Genomic DNA, 27,455 nt, shown 5'->3' on the forward strand with positions numbered 1-27,455 from the left:
CGATTCTGGCGTATTCGGTATTTGTTCCATCTTTCTGCAGCCGGCGTGATACTCATGAGCTTCTTAGCACGCTAAAGCCCCCCAAAGCTATGTCTGGATATACTGCTGGACACGGTTTCATATATGTCTGCTGCTCTCTGCTCTCCTTTGGTGAGTTGGTGACGTACAATTTCTCGGCATAATAAACATCGCTGGCCCCTTTTAGCCAAATGAGATCGTTTCTGTCAAAACTGTAAACACACACCTGTTATATTATATTGTTACAAGTAATTAATATGTCCATGGACCTAATTAAAATAAAAAAATGACATTAAATGTAGCCTGTGTGTGTGCGCGTGTTTAAGAAATGTTGTTATTTTGAAGATGCTTAACTAAACTTTATTTTCTCTCTCTAGTGCCTTCTTGCAATGCTCTTAACGACGGAATCTCAAAAGTAAGAAGAAACATCTTAACGTTGAATTTATGCATATAATATATTAATCTGAACAGCTATGTTGTTTAGTCGGGAATTATTGTTAGGTTGGTAAATCAAGCTCTATGCAAGTTCCAAAAATGTATCAGTATGTTCAACAACAACAACAAGTTGAGATTCACTTCTTGGCTCAAACTCAAGGCCACTGTGTCCAGCAGAGCAGAGCCCTGAAAGACAGATGATTTACAGCCCATTTTAAAAACTGCCCCATTTAATGCACTTAAAGGGGTCATATGATGTTGCTAAAAAGAACAGTATTTTGTGTATTTGGTGTAATGAAATGTGTTTATGCGGTTTAAGGTTACAAACACATTATTTTCCACATACTGTACATTATTATTTCTCCTCTATGCCCCGCCTTTCTGAAACACGTCGATTTTTACAAAGCTCATCAGTCTGAAAAAAAATCGGTGTGCTCTGATTGGCCAGCTATCCAGTGCGTTATGATTAGCCGAATACCTCGTGTGACGGAAATGTTACATCCCTTACCATATTGTGATGCAGTGTCCTAGACCGACGAGACAACATTAAAACCCATTATAAACGAGGCATTTGTTCCATCCAGTGGGGACAGATTATAATGACATATACTGTCTTTTTATGTATTGCTTTGTGCCGCGTAAACATAAAACTATGTCTGCATTTGTGATCGGATAAATGACAAACAACAAGCGCTACCCTACACTGCTCAAAACTCGCGTTTGAATCGTCAGTGGCAAATTCTTTAATATAGAAAACGTACTTACAGTCTGTGAGTCAGAACAGCCGGCATTGTATTCTACTCTACCAGGATCAGGAAACAGTCCTCCATAAAATGCACTGCACACATCTGAATATTTGGGTTGAACTGTTCTGGAACAGTGTTGTAAATACAACTTAACCACTGATTTCTAGTCGTGTCCTCTTTTGGAAGACCAAACAAAGTAGTTTCGCTTTCACAATGAAACACACAGCATCTTCACGACAGCAGCAACAATACTACAGCGAGAATAAAAGTTACGCCTTCTTTCTTTGCGTGAACATTTGGGCGGCGTTATGCAAATCTTCCCACACAGTGATGTAGACATGTGGGGGCGTGTTAGAACAAGCCGTTTTAGGTAGGCGTGGTTGACGCTTAACTTTTATAAAGAATATCTCTTTGGATTTGAGATTTTAGTCTTTGCAACTTTACAGATCTTCTTTATGCACCAAGCGCTTGTAACACTCAAAAGAGAAAGGAAAAATTGAAATCGCATCATATGACCCCTTTTAAGTCATCTCAGTATATAGCTGACAATAATTCATGTTGAACTTGTTGAAAGCAAATTCACACTGTTTAACCTGTGTGTGTGTGTGTGTGTACGTTTATATAATTTATGAGGACATGAATTTGTATAATGACTTGGGTATTACACTGGTATAACAACACAAACATGGTTAATGTTTATTAATTATTTACTAATTAAATTAGCGAAGACCATAATAAACAATGTTTTATTAAAAATGCATAAATGCTGAAGGTTTTCTGTGAGGGGTAGGTTTATGGGTAGGGTTAGTATAGGGGGATAGAATATACAGTTTATAAAACATAAAAACCAACACATGTGTGGCTATGTACAGAATGCATGTACATTTATTACAGTAAAACTGAATAAAACATTAATGCTTCATATGGTCTCTCACAGAAACAAGAAAGAAGTGATCCACAAATGTTTGACCAATTTACTGGTGAGTTGCACAGTGTGGCTTCTTCCTTCTGATTATTTTGCAATCATCATTAATCAGAATTACATGTAATTATAGTAGCATGTCATTACCTGCATCTACAAATAGAAGATATTCAAACAATATCTCCAGTTTGAATGTTTATTTGCTTGTTTTTTAAATACATTTAAAGGTTAAAAGTCCTGTAATGTCAAACAGATTATTTTGATATTTAATTTTTTTCTAATTGAGGCATATGAAAAATGTATTGACTGTGCTAGGCACTATGTCAAAAAATGTTTTCCCACATTCCCTGTTCTCATCCTCTATGGCAGAAGTGCGGGATGTGGTTTTTGTGATACAGAGTCAGAAAAACTCATATCATACCCACAGGGCTGAACAAAGAAGAACAGAGCTTCTCTATCAGGCTCAAACCTTAAACCAGGTAGTTTTACATTATACTGTATGTACAAATGCAGTTTTGATTTCATTTAGCATACTTAGACAGTTTTATATGCTTTGGTAAACATATACTTATGTTCCTTCATAATAAATTTATAATGCAGTAAATTTAATGTTATTATTATTTTTTAACAAGATGGTAGGTAAACACTGAAAATAAAAATCTTGAATTTCATTTCATTGATTTACCAAAATAGGGGATTGCTCTGTGCCTCCTCAAAATTTAGTGTAAAAGGGCAAAGCCACATAAAAGTCAGATTAAATAATACCTGCTCAGATCCATCTCAGCCCCTTTTATCAAATTATAGTTGTAATTGCTGTGGAAATGCATTTATGCCACCTCTGAGGAGCATTAAACAGTAATTGCCACTTAAGAAGCACTTCAGTGCCATCTTTGCAGTGTATATTTGGCACAATATAATAAAAACCTTTATGCTTATGGTTTATGTTTTCAGATTCTTGTTCTTTTAGCCACATGATGGCACTGTTGTTTTAGGAAAAGTCATATTGTTTTTATTTGGATTAAGTGAAACGTTATACTTCAATATTAGCAGTTGTTTTTGTGGTTTCTAAAGAGTGTCTCTGTGTGTGTCTATCACAATGATTACACAGTGCTTGTGTGGTCACTGTAATAGATGGGTGGGAAGACACAGTGTCTCAGAGACAGTGTCTTTTGTGTGATTTATGTCATTTGCCATGATAGAGATTGTGCATTTGTATGCTTCTTTGTGTGCCCAAACTTAAAATCTTGGTAAGGTTTTATAGACATCAAATTTGACATAAAAAATGCACCCTCATTATTTACACTTAAAAAGAAAAAAGAAAACAACAACAGTTGGGCTTACACAAGTAATACAAAGTAGCCTGACTAAATTGAAGTTTGATATATTTCTGAAAATGCTGGTTTTTTTATCCTTCATAATAACTTTATAATGCAGTGAATGTAATGTTGTTAGAATTTTTTAACAAGATGGTAGGTAAACACTGAAAATTAAAATCTTGATTTACCAAAAAAGGGGATTGCCTGACTAAAGTGAAGTTTGATATATTTCTGAAAATGCAGTTTTTTTGTGTCTTTTTATTATCATTAACTCATTATAAAAACAATAAGTCTGTGGACATTTCCCACCATGGGGGACAAACAAACTAGTGTATGTGTGTGCATGAGTGTACAGTACTTGAGTTGCGTATCTCCTCAGGGCTGGGAGGATATCTGGGACCTATCTCCTGATGTGATACTATCATGATACTTGGGTGCCAATAAGATATATATTGCGATTTTTAAGAATTGTGATTCCACAAGTATTGTGATTCAATATTGCTATGTATTGCAATATTTGTGTGCTTTTTTTAAATTCTAAGACCATGGGTAAAAGTTGAATGATACACTTATACAGACTGTCACCAAAAAATAAAACACATACACAAAACACAAATTCATCACATCTTTTGTTTTATTTCAGTTTTCAATAAAACAAGTAGCCACAAAAAGTCTAGAAAAATAGGTTGTGTTTAATAGTTGAAAATAGTTGTTCAATATCTCATTCAGAGTTCATTGGCTTGGAGGCAGGCACTATGTTTATAAAACAACCTTTTATTTGTCTCACAAAAGTCAAATTATTACAGTCCCATGAATAACTGAGATGTACAATACTTTTCCAAATAATAATAGGTGCAGTGGGTAATAATTGTTTCTTTGTTGCCAACATAGCTGAAACTTCACCGACACATTCTGGGGACACCTGAGACTTATATTACATATTGTAGAAAGGGGCATAGGTTAGCTTTAAACATTTCCGATGTGGTCTGTGCATATTTGCTGCACGTTACTGTATTTGGTTGTGTTGTGAGTATTTGCAGCTCATGTGTTGTCAAACTCATGAAGATGTTTTCTTAATTTGTTGGTGTTTTTTTTCGATTTGCATGTGTAATTATTATTATTATTTTTTCATTTGCAGCACGTTGAGCTCTCTCGGCCACCATACTCATGTTTGCCCCATTGTATGACCTAGTTTCTAGTTTGATTGTTGTATTCAGTTCAACTGTGTTCTATTAATTATCCCATTAGTTCCTTTGTTTGGTCATGTACTTAAGTCATCCGTTCTCCCTCAGTGTTTGTCGGTTCTCGTTTATGTTGGCGTGTATTTTATTCCTGTCCCCAGTATTTTGTTATTAAAGTCTATTTCCTAGTGTTAATCCTCATCATCGTGAGCTTTATTACCACCAACCGTAACATTAGGTGATTCCATTTTTCCCTCAGCCCTAGTCCTCATGTGTCAAACTTAAGGAAATTACAGTCAAAGTAAAAACTACAAAGTAAAATAAATCAAGACAATGGATTTAGGCTTGACAAAGCCTTAAAATTAAAGTTTAGTTTATTCTTGAATGCATAACTGTAATACTCAGTAAAGAGCTATAATGTATTGTAGAGTTACTATTGCATCTCACTATTGGCAATATAAATGGCACTTGAGTTACTGAAGGAGTTAGACGCTACTTTGTCACTCCTTCAAATGCAGCTGTCTGGAAGCCTTCAAAGATCAGTCCACCATTACAATGACATTTGGGTGTCATTCATTAACCCTGATCCTCATGAAGTAGATTTAAACTTTAGAGATTTAAATTTTAACTTAAACTTTTTAAGTGTTCTTCAGTATGTTTTAAAATACAGAATCATACTTATGCTAAAGGTGATGTTTGCATTTTTTAAATATTAAAACACTTTCTCCTGCTGCACCTTAATATGCAGAGACAACTATAAGTAAGCCATCTGTAGGCTGATTTCCATGAAAAGTGGAAAAAGGAGCTAAAACCTTGCTCTGGAAACCTGTTTGTAAACAATTCTTCATTCACTTGCTTAAAAACTATTTTGGTTTTACTGGTTTTGATAATGGCACACTTTGCATTATTTGACAAATTTGCTGCAGATGCTCTCAGACAAGACGTGATGTGAGCAGTGAGGTTGTACAGAATGTTCTAATAAGTGATTTTGGCACATTTTATTTAACAAATTAGTAGTTGTGGGCACATGCTCGTTCCCTCATATAATAATCCAGATTCATCTACATTTGAGTGAGCTGGCTAAGGACAAATTTATGTGCACAAACGGCTGTTGTGCATCTCTGAGAATTTTTCTGGTAATGTTTTCTCCACAAATTGTACACCATTATTAGTGAATGAGGGCTATTATTTTTGCAATTCTTTTGGTAATGCTTTCAACACATAAATTACACCCATCATCTTTAACTGACTTAACTGACTGATTTAGTTAGAGAAAGCTGAAGTTGTAACATTCAGGATACAAGTTAAAAAAAGTTTAAAACATGCCTTTAATAGAACAAAATTTGTGTTTTAAAACAGCGAGTCATGTGGGGTGTTTTCATTTTCTGCTGTCAATCAATTTATTCACTCTCACAAATGTTGTCTTTTTGATCTTCCATCTGTTCAGTAACCTCAAACTCTCTGCCATCATATTCCTCATTTAAATAAGCCACTGTTTCAGTCTTCTAAGCACATTTGGTGCACAAATACCCTCTGGCATCCCATTATTCCTACCTTTTCTCATTCTATATTGGCATTCCTTGACCTTTCTCTGTAAAGGTCAATGTGTGAAGTTCAAGCAAGACTAGTAGAGCCTGTGGTCGTAATCCCCAAACTTCTGAACTGCTAGTAGTTCCTTTTGATGTCATTTGGAGTTATACATTTTTATTTACAAAATATATATATTTTAAATAAAACATTTAATATTTAAAATGTATTTTAAAATTAAAATTTAATAGTTAAATATTTTGAAATTGCAACTATACAATTTTATCAGTGTGGTTTTAAAGGTGGAGTTTTACAAAAAAAAAAAAAGTGTTGTTATTTATTGTTCCCTATGTAGTTCTAAACCCTTTTGTTTTTCCATTTCAAAAGAATGTTCATTTTTGGATCATGTGTTCCTTTAAAATTGGATTAACTGTGAACTCATGCATATCAACTTTTACATGTTTATTTATATATTACCTGTCAGCTTTTAATGATAATTCTGTCACCTGCATGAAGAACTGCTTTCTGCCTTAGTCAATATCACCTGTTAGAATGTGTTGAGTTATGAATAACACTGTGCAAAAACCCTTTATCTGGGTGTTGTTCGTTTGAGATGTTACCAGATTTTGTGCTGTATTGCAGAGTTCACCAGATGTTGTGCTCCTTCACAAGCTGTCCGACTACGATGGGAACTGGAGCATTCTTCCGGCACTGCCACGGTATAACTCAAAAACAAACACAACACAGAATTTACTCCACATCTTGAGTGTTTATTCATAAGGTCGTCTTAAACACATTTTATGCAGCTGTATTCTTGTTTTTCTTGTCTACAGCCTGGCCTCACAATACTGTCTAACATCTTTGTGGATTGTGTTTTTGGAAGAAGAGACCAATGTGAACTTACACAACCTTCTGCAGGTGCTGAGCAAATTCAACACAAGAAAGGTGAACTGCAGACTTTTCAGTCTTTCAGCTATTGTTACTGCAAAAATGTAATATCAAGACTTAAAGCTTTGTTTACTGTGGCTCTCTTAGGGCAACAATTGTTGTATTTGAATCAGGAAAACTAAGAGAGCATGTCATTGGTTGAGGTACTGAGCGTAAATCATGTCACTGAGACTGGGTGTGCAAAATTTCAAGAAAGCAGTTGAAAAGTGTTCATTTAATAGTGCTCATTTACTTTCACAACCAAATGTACTTTTCACTCTGTGGACACGCAGCACTTGAAATTCTATGTCACTTTAATTTCAGACATCCTATCATCGGCAGCTGCAAGAAAGCCCTTTGGGATCCATCCTCTCATGAATTGTTTCTTGATTGTGTGAAATGTTACCTGTACTGTTTTTTCTTTTTTCCCTTAAGAGACCCAAACATAATGTCAGTAAACAAAAAAATGAATGTGAGGGCATTACGGGTTTGGATATTACACAGAAATTATAAACAGGACTGGCTGTTCTGTCCTCCCTGTTAAAATATATTTTTTGACTCTCATTGCCACTGAATTGAAAACAAAATGTTGTACCACAACATCTTGGATAATGCTATTTAGTCCATGTGAATTGAAAATAAAGCGTTACAGATTCTTACAAAGTGCTACTACTCCATGAACTAGCATTCCCTGGAGAAAAGGTAGAATCTCCATGTCAACACAATACATAAAACCTTCTCCTGCAGACTTGAGGTAATGAAAGAGCAGTCTGAAATAGGACTTGGCACATGAAAGCCTCCCGTTTCTTACCCGAGTGTTTTTTCTCCATAGGAGTGGTTTCTGGGCAGACCCCTCCATGATGATGAACCAACAATTATCCACCATTATGCTTTCTCAGAGGACCCCTACAGTTTCAGTTACCCTGACTTCATGGCTGGCTGGGCCCTCAGTTGCCCCCTTGCTAAGCGGTTAGATTTCATCTCTGTGCCTTTTGCGTACCTCTTCAGCAAACTGCTACTTTACACTTTTAATACAGATATTATTTGATCTGGTATCTCAGAACTGCAGAGCGTGTGAATTATGAGCCGCCCAAATCAGATTTCACAATTGACCTTCAACATGAGGTGAGAAAGATCACAAAATATTTCAGTGTACTGTACATATGCTCTTTTTGTTTGTTTGGTAAATATTCATTATCTTGCAATGAAAGTGCTTGCTTTTTTGTTGTAAATATTAATAATTTGTAATGGAAGTTGCTGTAATGCATCAGCTAGAAAGCATCTCAACAAAATACATTATTTTCCAAAATAACCCAGACACAGATAATATACTTTTTCCCCCACCTCTACAGATCTAACATTCCAATCTCTATAATCTCCTTTGGTGTCACACCTCAATTCAAAATGTCTTGCATCTCCTGTTGAAATATGCCATTTGCCTACGGGAATATTAGTGTATAATAACTAATATTATATTAGTGTATAATAATATTAGTTATTTAATTGTGTGACGTTGAAAGACACTCTGTCCTTTTCTCTTGCCATCACTTCTCTCTCTCTCTCTCTCTCTCTCTCTCTCTCTCTCTCACACTGATAAAAATGAGACTGTGAGAGAACTCTCAGAGAGAACTCTCAGTGCTACTTTTGTGATCTCTATTGATGCAGTACTCTTAAGAGTCTGCTCAAAAGCCTCTGGTCATGCCGACTGGCATCTGTCTTGTTCTTAAAGGGATAGTTCTCCCAAAAATTAAAATCCTGTTGTCATTTACTTACTGGTCATGTCTTTCATTTGTTGTCATGGTGATTCATTTGATTTAATCTTTGTTCAGGTGTGTGTGTTTCGATATCTCCTCTACTTAAGTTCAGTCCCGTTTGTGTTTCGTTGTCTGGTGTCGTCATTGTTAAGGTTTTGCTTGGACTGTTGGTCGGTGTGGACTCTTGCTTTGTGGATTATTAAAGATGACCTTATTCATCTTCCTCATGCGTTTACTCTAACCTCACAACCACATTGTGACATTAAGTTCCAAAAAGCCACTATAAAAGTACCAGAGCAGTGTGTCATTTTACAGTGCAATTTAATCATCCTTCCATGAAAATCTTTTATTTAATTCATATTATTGTAACTTAAATTTTGGGTGAACTTTGTTTACAAGTTACATTCTCTTTCTCTGATCTCTGAAGTGCTTAGTTCTTTGTTTTAATTGCACTGTTTCTTCATTACAACTCTTAATAGTCATTTCTAGAAGAAGTCATGCTTTGCTTCTCTTATTGATGTTTCAGATTGCCCTCTATATTTGGGAGGAAGGCAGAGGTCCTGCTTTGACTGTGGTGAATGAGTTTTGCTCAGAGCTACAAAGCTTGTCCTCAACAGGAAATTGTGCTACGACCATCAACACCTACTTGTCTGCCTGTGTAAGTACTAGAAATGCTAACGCACCTTCTACAATTGTTCAGAGAGATTTATACAAACTCTCAGCCTTGTGAATTAATAAAACTATGACAAATCTCCCAAGAGACAGTCAGTTGTCATTGAATTTCCTTGCTCTAATTCCCTAATAAATGACAGTCTTCAAACGTGAATGCCAAATCCTGCTTGTGGCTTTTCACATTTGTTGTTCTTTCTGAGTGATAATCAAAGGCCTATAAGTTCATAATCCTCTAAATAAGCCACTTTATACATAGTGTCCTCTCAAAGCTGACACACAGACATTCTGTAATAACTTAAAGGAGTAGTTCACTTCCAGAACAAAAATGTACAGATAATGTACCTACCCACTTGTCATCCAAGATGCTCATGTCTTTCTTTTTTCTGTCGTAAAGAAATAATGTTTTTTGAGGAAAACATTTCAGGATTTCTCTCCATATAATGGACTTCTAGTGCCCCCGAGTTTGAACTTCCAAAATGCAGTTTAAATGCAGCTTCAAAGGGCTCTAAACGATCCCAGCTGAGGAAGAAAGGTCTTATCTAGCGAAACGATCGGTTATTTTCAAAAACATTTTTTACAATTTATATACTTTTTAACCTCAAATCTCATTTTCTCCTCCAACTTCAAAATAGTCCTACATCGCTGCAGAAGTACCGATCCAGTGTTTACAAAGTGAACATGCAAAGAAGATCAAATGCCCTTTACAAAAAAATGGTAAAACAGTGATGAGATGGGAGTTTTTAGACCTACCCTAACTGTCTTGAACCTGAAAAAGCAGAGTTTACGCAGAGTTAGACAAGACAAGCATTTGAGGTTAAAGAATATAAATTTTAATTTTTTTTAAAGAAAATAACAGATCGTTTCGCTAGATAAGACCCTTCTTCCTCGGCTGGGATTGTTTAGAGCCCTTTGAAGCTGAATTTAAACTGCATTTTGGAAGTTCAAACTCGGGGGCACCATAGAAGTCCATTATATGGAGAGAAATCCTGAAATGTTTTACTCAAAAAACAATTTCTTTACGACTGAAGAAAGAAAGACATGAACATCTTGGATGACAAGGGGGTGAGTACATTATCTGTAAATTTTTGTTTTGGAAGTGACCTACTCCTTTAATGGTCCTAAGTCCTACTATATAATGTAGGAACAAGTGGTACTTTGGTTTTCACCCAAATACTGTAACACCCAGATTGGTAGCAGACACCACACTGCTGTAAATATCTTTTATGTTCTTTATAGGGAAACCCTGTGCAGAAGGAGGACGTCTTTGTTGCTGTTAAAACATGTCAAAGATTTCATGGAGATAGAGGTGGGTGTAGTCAGCCCGTTCTTCAAAAACAGATAAAGACCATGTTATAAATGAGATAAAAGAAGACCATGAGATAAAAGAATATCTCTTTGGATTTGAGACTTTAGTCTTTGCAACTTTACAGATCTTCTTTATGCACCAAGAGCTTGTAACACTCCAAAGAGAAAGGAAAAATTGAAATCGCATCATATGACCCCTTTAATAATTTTGTTTAATGTTAATTTCTGCATGCAATAATACATTCTAATATTAAGGTTGTATATGTTCACATGAGTTATGGAGTTTAGTTTTCATTATTAACTAACTTGAACTAAAAATAATTTTTTTTTTTTATTGATAGTATTTTTCTGCGATTAGTAACTATTATGCAGAAACTACACACTTCCTCTGCTTTATCATTGCCATCAATATTAGACTTTAAGATACACTAGATGCCATTTACAGAGAGAGAAATATTTGCTTCTTACAAATATCTATGACTGCATGTTTTATTTAGCTTAGCTTTTATTTAATTTAGATTTTTAGCAACAGTGTGTTTAAAATGGATTGGATCATTCAGTCTTGATTAAAAAGTAAAGCCTGCAAAGCAGAAAAAGCCCACCAAGCCATGCATTGAGAGGATTACAAAAAGACAATAATAAAAGGGAATAATTACAACCGTCTGTCACTTCGTGTCTCGGCCCACACATGATGTTTGTAAGTAACAATGAATTGATTTAGCTAATTATAGCCACACAAAGTTCCATTGTGGCTTTTCAGAAACATTGTACTTACAAAGACAACTCTTTCCCTAGTCCTCTTCTCTGCTCTCTCTGTACTGTCTAATAGGACAGGTATAAATGCTGTTTTATATTCCAGGAGAGATTCAATTTGGCAGCTGGTCAGGCATAATTGCACTGATTTGCATGGTTATGTTTAGAGTTTGATTTTATCAAACTTTCCAGGCAGCATTAAATACTACAACATTTTGTGTGTGGCTACAAAGATCATAAATATCAGTGCTGGTAAAACATCTTCAGATTTACAGCAGGATATATTTTTTGTGAAGTTATTAATTTCATATGATTTATTGATTTTTATTGATCTTTTTACCCTTTCATATGGATGTTATAATCTCAAGTAAATGTAATACTATCTTAAACTGCATGCACAAATGTATCTCCACAGTTCCTTTAGTTAAACAAACTTGGGAAAAAGATGCTGCCTCGTTGGAGTACTACAGTGACATCACAGACCCATATATACCCACAATCCACTTGGGAGTCCCTAACACGGAGAGAGGTTTGTCTCTTGTTATTTATTTTGGGATGACAACAGGTTCAGTGTTCCACTGACCATTTATCCATCGTGATCTCTGAGGAACATGCAACACTCCTTTATATATGGTTTTTAATCACTTACTATGTTTAGACAAGCATCAACTTGTCAAACTGAATTACACGGTCTGAGTTATGCATGTGAAAAGAACCATTGCGAGTGGAATAAAAAAAAAAAAACAATAACAAAGGAAGACGTATTGTATCCTTTAAGAACATGGCTCACACCGTCTCAACCTGTGACCCAAAACCATATAAAAGTACAAAGTCTTGTCAAATTTTGTAAAGTCAGAAAGTTTGTTTTATTCATAGCCTGACTGCGGTAAGCTTAATGGATGGAGCATTGTTTGCTACTAGTCGATTGACATCAGTTTACTCGTCACGGTAAATATTCCTTTGTGCTTGCCATTTGCTGTGCTGTTTATGCACATTTGTTAATGGACTTCTGTTTGACAAGTTTGCTGCAAAGACAGAAATAATAATGCCTTCTTCCAATAGACAGACAGACAAGTGGATGGATAGACAGGCAGACAGTCAAATAGACAGGTATAGCTAGATAGACAGACAGACAGACAGACAGACAGAGATAGATGGATGCCAGTACAGTAAGTCTAAAAGTGATATTTGCTGTCTTATTCATGTCAGTCATTTTAATGAGTTTCGATTAGTTATGTTACTCCACTCTCAATCAGTGGGACATTCTTAATTTTTAAGTATACTCATTTTAAACACACAATATATTTGACTACAGTGTCAGCCTGGAGACATTCTTCTCAGTTCCCTCCAGCTAGTGGCCAAAACTCAAAAACCTCATACATACACTCTTAAAAATAAAGGTGCTTCACGATGCCATAGAAGAACCTTTTTGTCTAAATGGTTCCATAAAGAACCTTTAACATCTGAAGAACCTTTCTGTTTCACAAAGAAGGTTCTTCAGATTATAAAAAGTTAAGAAAGAGATGGTTCTTTAAAGAACCTTTGACTGAATGGTTCTTTGTGGAACCAAAAATGGTTCTTCTATGGCATCGCTTGAAGAACCTTTTGAAGCACCTTTATTTTTAAGAGTGTACAGCGTTCATCTCCAGGAAATTTGCTTATGATGAAAGAGCTGAGAATAGTGTCTGAGGACTCAACACCTGTCCCCTAAATTAGACTTCTGCACCCATCTTTTTGTCTCTCTCAGTTTCTTTGTCTCTGCACCAGAATGAAGAGCTTAGCGTCTGGGGGAGCGAGAAGTCTTCTCTTGGGTGTGTGTGTGTGTGAGTGTGTGTAGAGGAGAGCTCAGTCAGCTGTGCTGTGGTAATGCTCTGAAAAGACATTACTCCCACAGATCCAGAGAGTCGGTGTTCCGGAGCTTCTTTCAGTATGTTTTGTTCTGTCCTCCTCCTGTCCGCTCCCCATCCCTCAGCCTGTGTCTGACTGACCTTCTCATTCGACTGCCTAGGAGAGCTTCTCTTTCATGGGTGCTGCAGAGCTTTTGTGGCACCTCTCTTTCCCTCTGTCACTCTGTTAAACCACTCTTTTACTCATCCTTGCAGTGTCACAGAGCCACTATTAACCTCCTGAACCCAAGCCGAGGGAATCATCTGCACCGTCTTGCTCATGAGTTTTTGAGCAGTTTTTTTGAGCAGCCAATTTTGCTTATGTATCATCTCTTCTTATCTATCTAAGAGTGAAGGGCTTTATGGACCACACTGACTCTAATCCTTGTGGTTTCTTTCGAACCCTGTAATTTACCACAGAAATGTTGGAATGTTCCTATGTAACGGCACAGTCATCAGGGTGCATTTCCATCCAAGAATGGCAACCTTTAATGGAAGCTCCTGTATTGATTTTATGATTGACTGCCTTTTTGATCTGACGCATTCCTCTGCAATTTTATCCTGAAAGCCCTCGGAACATGGGGCCTCTTAGAATCAAGAAAATTCCAGTGCAGCCTAAAGAAATGGAAGGGCCAGACACATTGTGCAGTGGGCAACTCAAGCTTTTGAATCCAGGTAATTTTCCGATCTCACCACCTCTGTTCTCTGTTCTTAGTCGTTTTCAACCACTTCTCCTCTGTTCTATCCCCTTAACAGAAAAGAGCCAGAAAAGTCAAAGGTATTTGGAATGAACCACAATGGTGGTATTGTTTCCGCTGTTTGTTGTTCAGGTCCAGTTTAATCTCTAGGGATCTCAGGGTGAGGCGAATAGTTAGTGTTGGGCCAAGCTCATGATTACATCCAATTTGGCTTGATTGTGATCATTTTTTTTTGTGATCTTTTTTGTGATCATTGCATATGATTAGTTTGTTTTGCTGTGGGTATGAATGCTTTGATGTTGATGATATTTTTGGGTTGAAATAATTAGAATTTTTAAATGTTTTTCTCAAACTCACAAAGTCCTGTGCTGATTTATTTGATCAAAAATACAGTAAAACAAGAATTTTGTGATATATTATTAGAATTTAAAATAACTGTTTTCTGTTTTAATATATTTTAAAATGCAATTTATTCCTGTGATGGCTGCAGTCATTACTCCAGCCTTCAGTGTCACATGATCCTTCAGAAATCATTCTAATATACTGATTTTGTACTCGCTTATTAGCAATTATTAGTGATTCTCAGTTATTAATAATGTAAATAAATAAATATATAAATAAATATAATTTTTATACTATCAGTGTTGAACACAAGAATATTTTTGTGGAAACAATATTACTGTTTTTACTACTGTTGTTGTTTACTGTTTTTGACCAAATACATGCAGTTTTTATAAGCATAAGAGGCTCATTTCTAAAACAAAAATCACAGTTATTAAAAAAAACTTTAAACCTATTTAAATCTATTTAAAACACTGTTTATGTAGAAATGACAATGTAAAAAAATAAAATAAAATTGCCAAATACAAAAAACTGCTTTAAGACCAATGAATTGGTACTGAATAGCAAGCGGTATTTCTAATAAATAAATAAATACATAAAAATAAAAAATATAATCTAGCACCCATTATTCAGCTACTCAGTAATTGCTACTGAACCAATTTGACATCTAATTAATATTCATAAGCCAGGGTGATAAGGCACACTCCCCTAATTGTCAAATAATTTCTGTGCCCCCTGGTGGTAAGTGGAAAAAAGTTTTTTGCAGTACAGCAGACCCCACATTCTCCTTCTGTCTGTCTTCAGTCTGCTAAGAATTCTTAGAACATAAAAAAAGACACAAAAGAGTTGAGTCTCCTGTCTCGTTCAAGACATTCAGCTGCTGTTTTTCTTCCCCTTTATACCAACATATTGCAGGAACACCGTCCAGAAAGCCTGTATAGATTAGTTACAAACTATGCTTGTATTTACAGGGCACTGTGCAAAAACATTTGCCATCCTGAAGAGGTTTGCGAGTGGGGCAGTAACACAAGCGCCTTGGTTGCTCATAGTTGATGATGACACACTGATCAGGTGAATGCAAATTCTTTACACTGGTGAAAGATCATCAGAAGTCATGACTTTAAGGGGACTTACCACTAGATAACAAATAACTAAATGCATTAAGATGCATGTGCTTAATTGAAAATATGACAACCTATGTCATTTTGAATTTAAAAGTCTGTCTTTCATACCATCTGCAGAATTATAATCCAGCAATCAGGCACAAACCTGAAAATCAAATACGCCCACACGAAAATACTCTCATTGTGTGGCAAAGCACATAAGGTCACAATTCTGAAACTGGAGCAAAATTTGGACTGGTATTCACATGGCTGTGAAGTCTCTTTTAAGTCTTTTTAAAAATACTCTGTATTGCTTTTATTTTAATATATTGTGTTTTCATCCAAATGTGCATTTTTGCCAATATAGCAAGGAGTTCTGGAAACACAGGGCTGACGACAGGCCAAAACGTTGGATGGGTAGAAAATAAATAAATTAAATTCAACTTTATTTGTATAGTGCTTTTCACAATACACTTTGTTTCAAAGCAGCTTTACAGAAAATGCATGTGTCTACATTACAAAGCAGAAGTGAATGTGTCCAAGTAATGTTCATTTCACAAATGAACAGTTCAAGATCATGAAAATCATACAGCTGGTTAACATGAATTAATTTTAGGCAGAAGCTCATTAAAGCGATTATTACAAGTGTGATCATAATGATTACAATATAGAGAAATTTATAAATAGTTATACAATATCAAGTTATAAATAGTTACTGGATTTTTGTTAATATATTCAGTCTATGCCTATATTAACCTATAGTAATAGTTGGCACCAGATGTTTATTGTTATGGTTAGTTTGTTTATGAAAAATGCCTGTTTGGTAAACTGACATTGTGCATATTTGTCATTTATTGTACTATATAACCATTGTCTTCCAGTCTACCCAGACTGCGGAGGCTGCTGGGATGTTATGATCCAAATGAAGCTGTGAGTGTTGGAGAACGTTATGGCTATGGGCTTAGCAGGGACGGCTACAGCTACATCACGGGAGGTGGAGGGTGAGTTAGATATGTGCTGCTGAGATATTACTTACCCATACTTATGCCTATGGGTTCGTTCTAAACCTTTATCCTCAAGTATTAAATTTAAGTACATAGTTCAGATGTGCTATTACTTTTCTAAGTGATGAGCAGGGACATGCACGGACATTTTGAGGGGCAGGGGCTCAAGTGGAAAAAAGGGCACTTCTCATATTTATTAAAAAAAAATTCTAATCAAAACATTAAATATATTAGGGGTGTGCGATATTGACAAAAATATATCTATTTTCTGGGATTTTATCGATAACGATAATTTATATTTTGCTGAGTGTGTTATTGTGCTGATGATATCTTAAGGACTACCGTGGACAGCCGACTCCTAATGTTTTTGATATTCTTCATATTCTGTGTGGTGATCATTTCACAGCAGTGATAGAAATGAATCTTTTCCAATAAGTTTAAATTGATTTTTACCTTTTATGGGCATTTTTACCTTTATAAAGCCATTTCTAAAGTGTGCATCATCTTTTCAGTCGAATTCTTAAATTGAATCAGTCAATTAGAATAATAAGTCATTTGGGCAGTTACCAAGCAAATGAAATCAGTATTTACAAAATTCATCTTTGCAATGCAGAGAAAACACAGAAGCTGCATTAGAAGGGGCATTTAGATGCATTTATACACTGTTTAATGCAGGACATGAATGTATTTAACCTGCTGTTACAAATGCAGTAATACGGTTTTGATATTTTAAACATAAAACGTTGAATACTGATATTTGGAATAAAAAAATAAAAAAATGGAAATATACTTTAAATGTGAAATTAAAACTGCCAGTAGGTGGCAGCAAGTCACTGTTAATAAGTGAGTCATTGCGATTGAACCAAATAATTTAAAACGGTTGATTCATTCAGGAACGAAACGCCGTCATTGTCACGAATCCTGTCCATGGACTTCAGTCCGATTGCCACCAGAGGTCCCCCCTCCGTTACATTGACTCTCACACTACACAAAGTGTTGCATGTCATCCCGGACTACATATCCCATCATCCATTGCACTGATTGCACACAACTGTAACCAATCACACACACACTATATTACACCCACTCAGATCCTTCTCAAACTGCCGAGTATTGTTTCCGTGTATCTCTCTCCTAGTGATAGCAACATTACGGAGCCAGTTTTCAGTCATAGTTTCCAGTTCTTGTTCCTAGTTCTAGTCTTAGTTTAATTACGTCTTGTTGCTTGATTGCCTGTTTCTTGATCTCCTGCCTGTCTTGGATTATTCTTTTTTGTCGTTTGGACGCCCTGGATTACGTTTGCCGTCGTTTGACCCACACCTGTATATGGATTACTCTTTGTCTTGCCTTGTCTATATCTGTTTGCTGGTGTCTGACCCAAGCCTGTTTTGACCATGTTTGAAAATAAAGATGTGCAGATGGATCCGCACGTCTTTCATCTCGTTCGCCCTGTAACAGTCATGTTGCGCAGCTCAGAGATGCTCAGAGATTTATTGGCGAAATAGAGCAAAAACAGTCAATATTGTGTCTACAACGTAAGTATCTTAATATTAAATTCTTGTTTATTGAACTGCTGTATAAAATCAATATCACATTTGTAACCATGCTGCTTTTTGGTGGAAAAAATGTCAGTCTTCTAGCTAAACTTTAGCTAACTTACATGGTACCTCTCATGAGTCATGGATGTTAGCAAGGCAAATGAACTGTAATTGTCTTTTGGGTAATTAGCTGTAAATTTGAGGCACAGGTAGCTTAGTCTTTTGTTCATCACCACGCACCTCCACACCAAGACAAACACAACTGGAAAGGGAGAGAGGGCTTCACTTCTGCGGCTCTCTGCCTGTCTGTGATGTGATGTGTATGTGTCGATCAATGTGTGCTACACTGCTGTGTTGCGCTTGCGCGGAGGGGAGAAAGGCATTAGAACTCGACAGAGTCTCAACATTTCCTGACCCGACCTGATATTTAGATTTTTTATTAGTTTGACTAGGAAAGCTGTGCCCAAACAGAAACACACGCGCACATCTATACATATATTCATTTATTTAAAGAAAACGCTCCCCAGAAAAAAGGGCACTTTCTCTCGAGGAAGAAAAATGGCAGGGGCTCAAGCCCCCTTTGATGTCTATGTGTGCATGTGCCTGAATGAGGTTTAAAATTTTCACCTGACAGATGATAAAACAGGTAAAAAAACTTAGCCCGAAGCATATTTAGAGACTAGCATAAAATGAAGACCTCCGGGTGGGCTTTTTTGACTTGTCAGTAATGCCGCATTCGATTTACCTCGGAAGTCAGATGTCGGAGCTGGGAATGGCGTCACATCCAAGTGGACCGTGTTCCAGTTGAGAAGTTCGAAAACCAAGATGGACGCGTCCACTGTTCGCAATACAAATAAAAAGCGGTATTTTGCATAGATAACACCATAGCTTCATGTCCACGAATAGAGGTTGGATAGTACTGTGTTCACCACTGAGTTTATTGAGACACGGACAATCTGTTGATGCACTGAGCAGCCATAATGGATTCTTAAGTTGGAGTTGTTGCGACTCCTCTGAGATTTTGAGTCAGAACTCTCCTTTGGAGGGTGGTCCAGTTCCTACTGGGAACTCGGAATATTCAATTTCCGAGTACAAATGGAACACAGCATTAGTAATCACCTAGCAATGTGCTAATAATCACTCAGATCACCATAGCAACTGCATAGTAATGCAGTGGAAGCCATCCAAAATACATAAGCTTAAAACCACTCAGAACCTACATGCGGCCAGATATGGGTGAACTGCTAAATATTTTATGTAATGCATGGAATAATATTTAAGTTGTAATTTTCTGATGCGAGGAATCAGTAGGAATGGGCTGACTGCGGGTCCAATAACCAAGACTATTTAGACTCAGTTCAATACCTGCTGATAGGTTCACACTCTATAGTCTGAAGACCATAAAATTTTTCTATTTACAAAACGATTTGCAGTATTGAGCACTGTAGCCAATTGTGCTGCAACTGAAGTGATTGACAGCCTGAATATAAAGGGAGCGCTCTTTGCTCACTTTATATACAGTGTTGCTTGAAAGTTTGTGAACCCTTTAGAATTTTCTATATTTCTGCATAAATATGACTCAAAACATAATCAAAATTTCACACAATTCCTGAAAGTAGACAAAGAACCCAATCAAACAAATGAGACAAAAATATTTTCTTTGCCATTTATTTATTGAGAAAAATGATCTAATGTTACATACAGTATTTGTGAGTGGCAAAAGTATGTGAATCTTTGCATTCAGTATCTGGTCTGACCCCCTTTTGCAGCAATAACTGCAGGTAATGTTTCTTGTAACTGCTGATCAGTCCTGCACAACATCTTGAAGGAGTTTTAGCCCATTCCTCAGTACAGAACCGCTTCACCTCCAGCTCTGTGATGTTGGTGGGTTTCCTCCTATGAACTACTTGCTTCAGTTCCTTCCACAAAATTTCAATTGGATTAAGGTCAGGACTTTGACTTGACAATTACGAAACATTTGCTTTGTTCTTCTTTAACCATTCTTTGGTAGAACAACTTGTGTGCTTGGGGTCGTCTTGCTGCATGACCCACTTTCTCTTGAGAATTAGTTCACTGACAGATGTCCTGACATAATTATAATGAATTGTTCCATCAATGATGGCAAGCTGTCCTGGTCCAGATCCAGCGAAACAGGCCCAAATCATGATACTACCACCACCATGTTTCACAGATGAGATGAGGTTCTTATGCTGGAATGCAGTGTGTTCTTTTCTTCAAACATAACACTTCTCATTTAAACCAAAAAGTTTTATTTTGGTCTCATCTGTCCACAAAACATTTCTCCAGTAGCCCTCTGGCTTGTCCGCATGATCTTTAGCAAACTGCAGACTGGCAGCAATGTTCTTTGGATGCACCATGCACACCATGGTTGCTCTGTGTTCTCCTGATGGTGGACTCGTGAACATTAACGTTAGCCAATGTGAGAAAGGCTTTTAGTTGCTTAGAAGTTACACTGGGTTCCTTTGCGACCTTGCAGACTATTACACGTCTTGCATTTGGAGTGATCTTTGTTGGTCAATCACTCCTGGGGAGGGTAACAGTGGTCTTGAATTTCCTCCATTTGTACACACTCTGTCTGACTGTGGATTTATGGAGTCAAAACTCTTTAGATATGTTTTTGTAACCTTTTCTAGATGATGAGCAACAGCAACTCTTTTTCTGAGGTCCTCAGAGATCTCCTTTGTTCATGCCATGATACACTTCCACAAACATGATCAGACTTTGATAGATCCCTGTTCTTTAAATAAAACCGGTATCACAGTTAGTGATAGTAATTTCACTGATTGAAAACATCTCTGAAAAACAGATGGACTCTAATTTCACCTTCAAATTAACTGCCTATTAACATACTTTTGCCACTCACAGATGTGTAATATTAAATGAATAATGAATAAATAAATGACAAAGAACATATTTTTGTCTCATTTGTTTGACTGGGTTCTCTTTGTCTACTTTCAGGACTTGTGCGAAAGTCTGATTATGTTTTGGGTCGTATTTATGCAGAAAATATAAACAATTCTAAAGGGTTCACAAACTTTCAAGCGGCACTGTATATAATCTATTCACAATTTGAGTAAAAGTTACATTTTTCATGCTGCTAAGAGGAACAACGGCCATGAATACACTATACACTGCAGAGTTTCAGGAGAGACAACCAAATTTTAATGCAGAGTGAATCCGAAAAAAAGCTTAAATTTGGTTATGTTCTTTTAATTTATGGAGAGATCTAAGCATCTGCATAACATGTGGTGTGATTTAGGCACATTTGTTCAAAATAGCCTGTTGTTCACGTGATGTAGGCAAACATTTTGTATTGTACTTAATGGATGCATGTTCTCATCTTTTTTTTCTGTTAATTATTACCATGTTCGGCTGTGTGTCTTTTTTTTTTTTTTAAATGTATCAACTCAGAATGCCTAAAATTGGTTTGATTGCTTGTGTTACATGGAAAAATAAAAATACATTATTTTTTGTCTGCCTAATCAAGGGAAGTAGTAGATTTAATTTGGGTGCGGTTCAGGTCGCGGTCTTTAAGCGAGTGGGGCGGGTAAAAAATTAAATTAGTGCTGCTGTTGGATAACAGGTTGGGTGTTCTGTTAAGTACTGCGGGTGCGGGTTTACCACACAGGTTTACCAAACAGAACCCTTTAGCAACTGCGCTTTAACGCCATGGCAACCACCCAGAACACCCTAGAAGCCACTTAGAACCCTATAGCAACCTCATAGTAATGCATCAGAAATAATCTAGAACACCCTAGAAACATACTAAAAGCCACTCAGAACCCCCCACGACCTTCCAGCTTGCCTAATAGAGGTGTGAATCTTCATTTGCCTCACGATTCGATTTGATTGATTATGATTGCGATTTAGGGGTTGAAGTAATGCCATGGCAACCACCCAGTACACTCTAGAAGCCACTCAGCAACATACTAAACACTCAAAACCCCTTTACAACCACATAATTTCCCCTTGGCAACCAATTGACATAAAATTATTTACAGCAACTTAGGCAAACACCACTTAAGAAAATGTTATTGAGATGATGTTGGTTTAAGAGTGGTATGATTGAGTTTTGAACTGATTTGTTTAATGTTGCAATCTTTGTGTCCCAACAGTACAGGTGCATCTCAATAAATTAGAATGTCGTGGAAAAGTTAATTTATTTCAGTAATTCAACTCAAATGGTGAAACTCGTGTATTAAATAAATGCAATGCACACAGACTGAAGTAGTTTAAGTCTTTGGTTCTTTTAATTGTGATGATTTTGGCTCACATTTAACAAAAACCCACCAATTCACTCTCTCAACAAATTAGAATACTTCATAAGACCAATAAAAAAAAAAACATTTTTAGTGAATTGTTGGCCTTCTGGAAAGTATGTTCATTTACTGTACATGTACTCAATACTTGGTAGGGGCTCCTTTTGCTTTAATTACTGCCTCAATTCGGCGTGGCATGGAGATGATCAGTTTGTGGCACTGCTGCGGTGGTATGGAAGCCCAGGTTTCTTTGACAGTGGCCTTCAGCTCATCTGCATTTTTTGGTCTCTTGTTTCTCATTTTACGCTTGACAATACCCCATAGAGAATGGGGTTCAGGTCTGGGGAGTTTGCTGGCCAGTCAAGCACACCAACACCAGGGTCATTTAACCAACTTTTGGTGCTTTTGGCAGTGTGGGCAGGTGCCAAATCCTGCTGGAAAATGAAATCAGCATCTTCAAAAAGCTGGTCAGCAGAAGGAAGCATGAAGTACTCCAACATTTCTTGGTAAACGGGTGCAGTGATAAATGAACTTTTCCACGACATTCTAATTTATTGAGATGCACCTGTATGCTGCTTAGAAACGGCTTACAAGTGTTTTCTGTTTACTTGTAGCATACTAATTAGCAGACAGTGACCAGTGTTGGGGGTAACGCATTACAAGTAACGCGAGTTACGTTATCAAATTACTTTTTTCAAGTAACTAGTAAAGTAACGCATTACTTTTTTAATTTACAAGAAAATATCGGAGTTACTTTTTAAAAAAAGTAACGCCAGTCACTTTTTCCCATTTATTGACTGACAAGTCTCCTGTCCCCATATTGGGAGAAATTGGAAGAAAAAAGGAGAAGTGTTAGGATTAGTATTATAAACCACACACAGATTTAGTATTCATCAAAATGAATTAAAACAGTGAAATGCAAACTCAGAATATGACGCAAACCTGCAATAATTAAATGTTAAATAACACAAATGTATCTAATCCCATTTTATTAACCAATATCTTTGCTGCTGACCTTTGATGATCCAGTTCAACCATACTAATAAGCAAAAATGACTTTAGATAAACTAACAATTGTGCTTCATTGTTTTTTTATTGCTGAAGAGTGTTTCTTCTCCTGCGTTCTACTGTACAGACGTGAATTTACTTTTCCTTCAGCCTGAGGTTTATTCATTACACTTTTTGGTGTGAAAGGGCTTTTACATTTGCTATAAATAGAACTTTTTATATTAAAAACAATCAAGCCCTGCTAATATTTTAAAAATAATGTGAAAGTAACGCAAAAGTAATGGAACGCATTACTTTCCATAAAAAGTAACTAAGTAACGTAATTACTTACTTTTTTAGGGAGTAATGCAATATTGTAATGCATTACTTTTAAAAGTAACTTTCCTCAACACTGACAGTGACTTCCCATTACAATGTAGGTACTTTGTTAAAGACACAATGGTGTCTGGTGACTGTCACACAGGTGACTGTGACTCATTCCCACTTGATTCTGGACATGTAACCTTGTCACATTGTTATTTGTCCTGAATTGTTGTAGTATTGATGATGAACTATTTCATTCTTTCTACATTCTTACAGGATGGTGTTCAGTAGAGTAGCGGTGCAGAATATTTTGGCAGGTGGCTGCGGGTGCCGCAGTTCGGATGCCCCCGATGACATGGTGCTAGGGATGTGTCTGACCGCACTGGGGCTCCTAGTCACACACAGCCCACTTTTCCATCAGGTAGCATACACACCCGCACACCGACAACTCGCATGTTGTCTTTATCTGTGCTGCTCTACAGCAGCAAAAACACAAGTAAATTTGTGCAGAGCAGCAAATAAGCTGAAACCTGTGGGTACAAATGTGAAGAGCAGTCCTGAGTTTATTACACAGCAGAATTGAAGGTACAGGCAGACAGGAAGACAGATTCATTTATATTTTGGTTTGCATTCCCAAGACCCAGAACCTCATTTATAAAATGAATTTCCTATTTGATCCTAAATTTCATGGATTTGATTGTAAATTAAAGGATCTATTAAAGATAGATGCTTATATGAGAAATGTAGTTATTCATTGAAAAGCTTGCCAGACATACATTACCTTTCAAAAATTTGTGGTTGGTAAGATGTTTTTAAAAGAAATCTCTTATGCTTGCCAAGGCTGCGTTTATTTGATCAAAAATACAATAAAACGGTTATATTGAGAAGTATTATATTCATTTAAATTAACTGTTTTGCTTTAATATGCTTTAAAATGTAATTTATTCTTGTGATGACAAATCTGAATTTTCAGATGTCTTTACTCCTGTCCTCAGTGTCACATGATTCTACAGAAATTCTTCTAAAATGCCGATTTGGTGCTCATAAAAACATTTTATTATCAAACCTGAAAATAGTTGTGCCTTCTGTGACACTTCTTTTTTCAAAATCCTTTGATGAATAGTTCAAAAGAACAGCATTTATTTGAAATGGATTTTTTTTGTAACATTATAAATGCCAAGTTCTGTCATAAAACAAAACTTGGTGCAGGCTGATGGGACGTTAACGCAAACTGATGATATTCACAACATTAAACTACTTGGCACAAGCTGATTGGTTCATGTTGCATACGCAGTCAATGAGCTTGCTGCTTTACATTTAAATGGCTGGTTAGCATTCACTAGAGCATTTCGCAGGGTGCTTTCAGAGTTCCTCTGAAACCCTTCACCTTCCCCAGCTCCACCTGTATAGATCTGCTAAGGATTATTTATATGCGCTATTTGTGAAGCAGAAGTATGTCTTAAATTAATACATGCTCGTATGTATTGGCAGTAACAAGTTCCTGTACTTGCTTTGAAGCAGCAGCAATAATCTTCAACAACAGCAATAACCAACAGCAGCAGCAATTCTGGAGCATAGCAGATCTATTCCGCCAAGACCAAATGTATTAACATTGTCATATCCATTACCATGCTAAAATCTTCAGAGAGTTGTCATGATAGAAATGTCTTTACTGTCACTTTTCACAAATTTAATGCATACTTGCTGATTAAAAGTATTAATTTCCTTCAAAAACAGTAACCTTACTGACCCCATACTTTTGATCGGTAGTGTGACCACCATTCACTTTCTTTTTGTGTAAAAAGCAGCTTACATATTTTTCTGCTAGCTACTCCCTTTTTTCCACAGCAGAAGAAAGAAGTAATATGGGTTTCAAACAATATGAGGGTAAATAAATTATGACAATGTTAGTTTCTGGGTGAAATACACTTTTAAAAGGCATAGAAGTTGTTGAAATTTAAATTCAAAAGAGAATTAATAATGGCAGGAAAGGACATAAAAAGTTTAAATGTACATAATTTTTATAAATTGTGCAGAATAACATTTGGGAAATGATATGGTCACAATTAGGACAAGTGCCTTTATATATGACTGAGCTGTGTGAAACCGCTGGTGTAATCACATGGTCTCCTTTTTGAACAAAGGCTCGTCCACAAGATTATGTAAAAGAGCTTCTGGCACGACAAAGCCCAATCTCCTTTCACAAACACTGGAACATCAACCCCGTGGCCGTCTACCAGCACTGGCTTGCAGAGCCCAACCAGAGGAGAGCGCACTCACTCACAAAGACAAGAGAGGAGCTGTAGATGGAGCTTATGGAGTGAGTTTGTGTTTTTAATTTAATAATTTGATACTCTAGAAGCATTTAAAGACACCATGCAATCGAAAAATTAATCATACAGTATATGTTTTGTTAAAAACATTCCTCTTATTATTATAAATAATTAATTGGTTCATGCTATTCCAAAAATTCATATCACAGTCTGATAAATTTCCTACCCACTTTTTTTCTTTTTGAATATTTTGTTCAGAAACTCATATCTCACAATACAGAAGTAAACTGGGTTGCGAACATGGTTTCATATTGACATTAAGATAAGAAACTGTCATATCCGTGATGATGATGATGCTGTTAAGAACGGAAGTTGTGGTTTTAGATAAATTGTATACATTCAGATGCAACATTTTCTATTCTACATTGGGATTACACAGATTGTGTTGAATTTGATCATTGAAATAGAAACTTAAAACTTGTTCACTCTCTTATTGAGAGTTAAATACGGTGGCCGAGAGAGCTCAACGCGCTGCAACTTAAGAAAACACATGCAAATTGAAAAAACACCAGCAAATTAAGAAAACATCTTCATCAGTTTGACAACACACGCGCTGCAAATCCTCACAACACATGCAAATGAAGAAACGCTGCAAATCCTCACAACACATGCAAATGAAGAAACGCTCTGCAAATCCTCACAACACATGCAAATGAAGAAACGCGCTGCAAATCCTCACAACACATGCAAATGAAGAAACACTCATTTGCATGTGTTGTGAGGATTTGCAGCGCGTGTGTTGTCAAACTGATGAAGATGTTTTCTTAATTTGCTGGTGTTTTTTCAATTTGCATGTGTTTTCTTAAGTTGCAGCGCGTTGAGCTCTCTCGGCCACTGTAGTTAAATCTATTTGTTCAGTACAAGTATAAATCCCTTTATCTGTTCTACAATATAGTAAACTGAGATACTTATATGCACCATTTACGATGTGATATATGTCACTGTTATGCTGTCTCTATGCATGCGTGTAAAAGCAGAGTGATTTAAGAGCATTTAGACTACTGTAAAACATAGAAAAGTATAGTTGTCAATACATGCACAGAAGAAGCTGTATCACATTTCACCTCTCTCCAAATTAAAACAACTGAAATAAAGTTAAATTTCAAATTGAAAGTAAAAGTGACCTCTTCTTGAATAGGACTGTGACTGTACAAAACGTTTATAAGCATTTACCATCATAAAACCTGCAGAAACCCTGTAAGGACTCGTCATTTATTCCAGGTGTAATGCATCAATGTTTCTAATTTTGTGCTTTCAACATGTTCACCTTTTTTAACTTCATTATTCTGAACACTTGGATAGACTTCAGAAAAGCGGCAGTTTAACACCTGTTTGTTAGGTCTGATGATTTAGATATTCCAGTATTAAACTAAAGGACTCTTACAGTCTAAATAAGACGAGACT

At 36.4% G+C, this 27,455-nt stretch overlaps 1 protein-coding gene across 1 annotated transcript; it reads left to right on the forward strand.

Moving 5' to 3' along the window:
• On the forward strand, positions 1-26,475 carry b3glctb (beta 3-glucosyltransferase b). Its single transcript, XM_016263768.1, has 15 exons — positions 1-150; positions 396-433; positions 2,137-2,179; positions 2,491-2,600; positions 6,788-6,864; positions 6,979-7,090; positions 7,905-8,041; positions 8,134-8,197; positions 9,353-9,484; positions 10,735-10,804; positions 11,972-12,085; positions 15,454-15,553; positions 16,467-16,586; positions 23,995-24,139; positions 25,863-26,475. The coding sequence occupies exons 1-15, from the start codon at positions 90-92 to the stop codon at positions 26,022-26,024; spliced, it is 1,485 nt and encodes a 494-aa protein (XP_016119254.1). The 5' UTR covers positions 1-89; the 3' UTR covers positions 26,025-26,475.
• Positions 26,476-27,455: the final 980 nt, after the last annotated feature.

This window comes from Sinocyclocheilus grahami, unplaced genomic scaffold (assembly GCF_001515645.1).
Source record: "Sinocyclocheilus grahami isolate Dianchi unplaced genomic scaffold, SAMN03320097.WGS_v1.1 scaffold32.1, whole genome shotgun sequence".
Classification (NCBI taxonomy): domain Eukaryota; kingdom Metazoa; phylum Chordata; class Actinopteri; order Cypriniformes; family Cyprinidae; genus Sinocyclocheilus; species Sinocyclocheilus grahami.

Bases quoted from the DNA above. Each gene is read 5' to 3' on its own strand.
- b3glctb (XM_016263768.1), top strand. From the start codon at position 90: ATGTCTGGATATACTGCTGGACACGGTTTCATATATGTCTGCTGCTCT. The intron at 151-395 runs GTGAGTTGGTGA...TTCTCTCTCTAG, and splicing joins CTGCTCTCTGCTCTCCTTTG to TGCCTTCTTGCAATGCTCTT. The intron at 9,485-10,734 runs GTAAGTACTAGA...TGTTCTTTATAG, and splicing joins ACACCTACTTGTCTGCCTGT to GGAAACCCTGTGCAGAAGGA.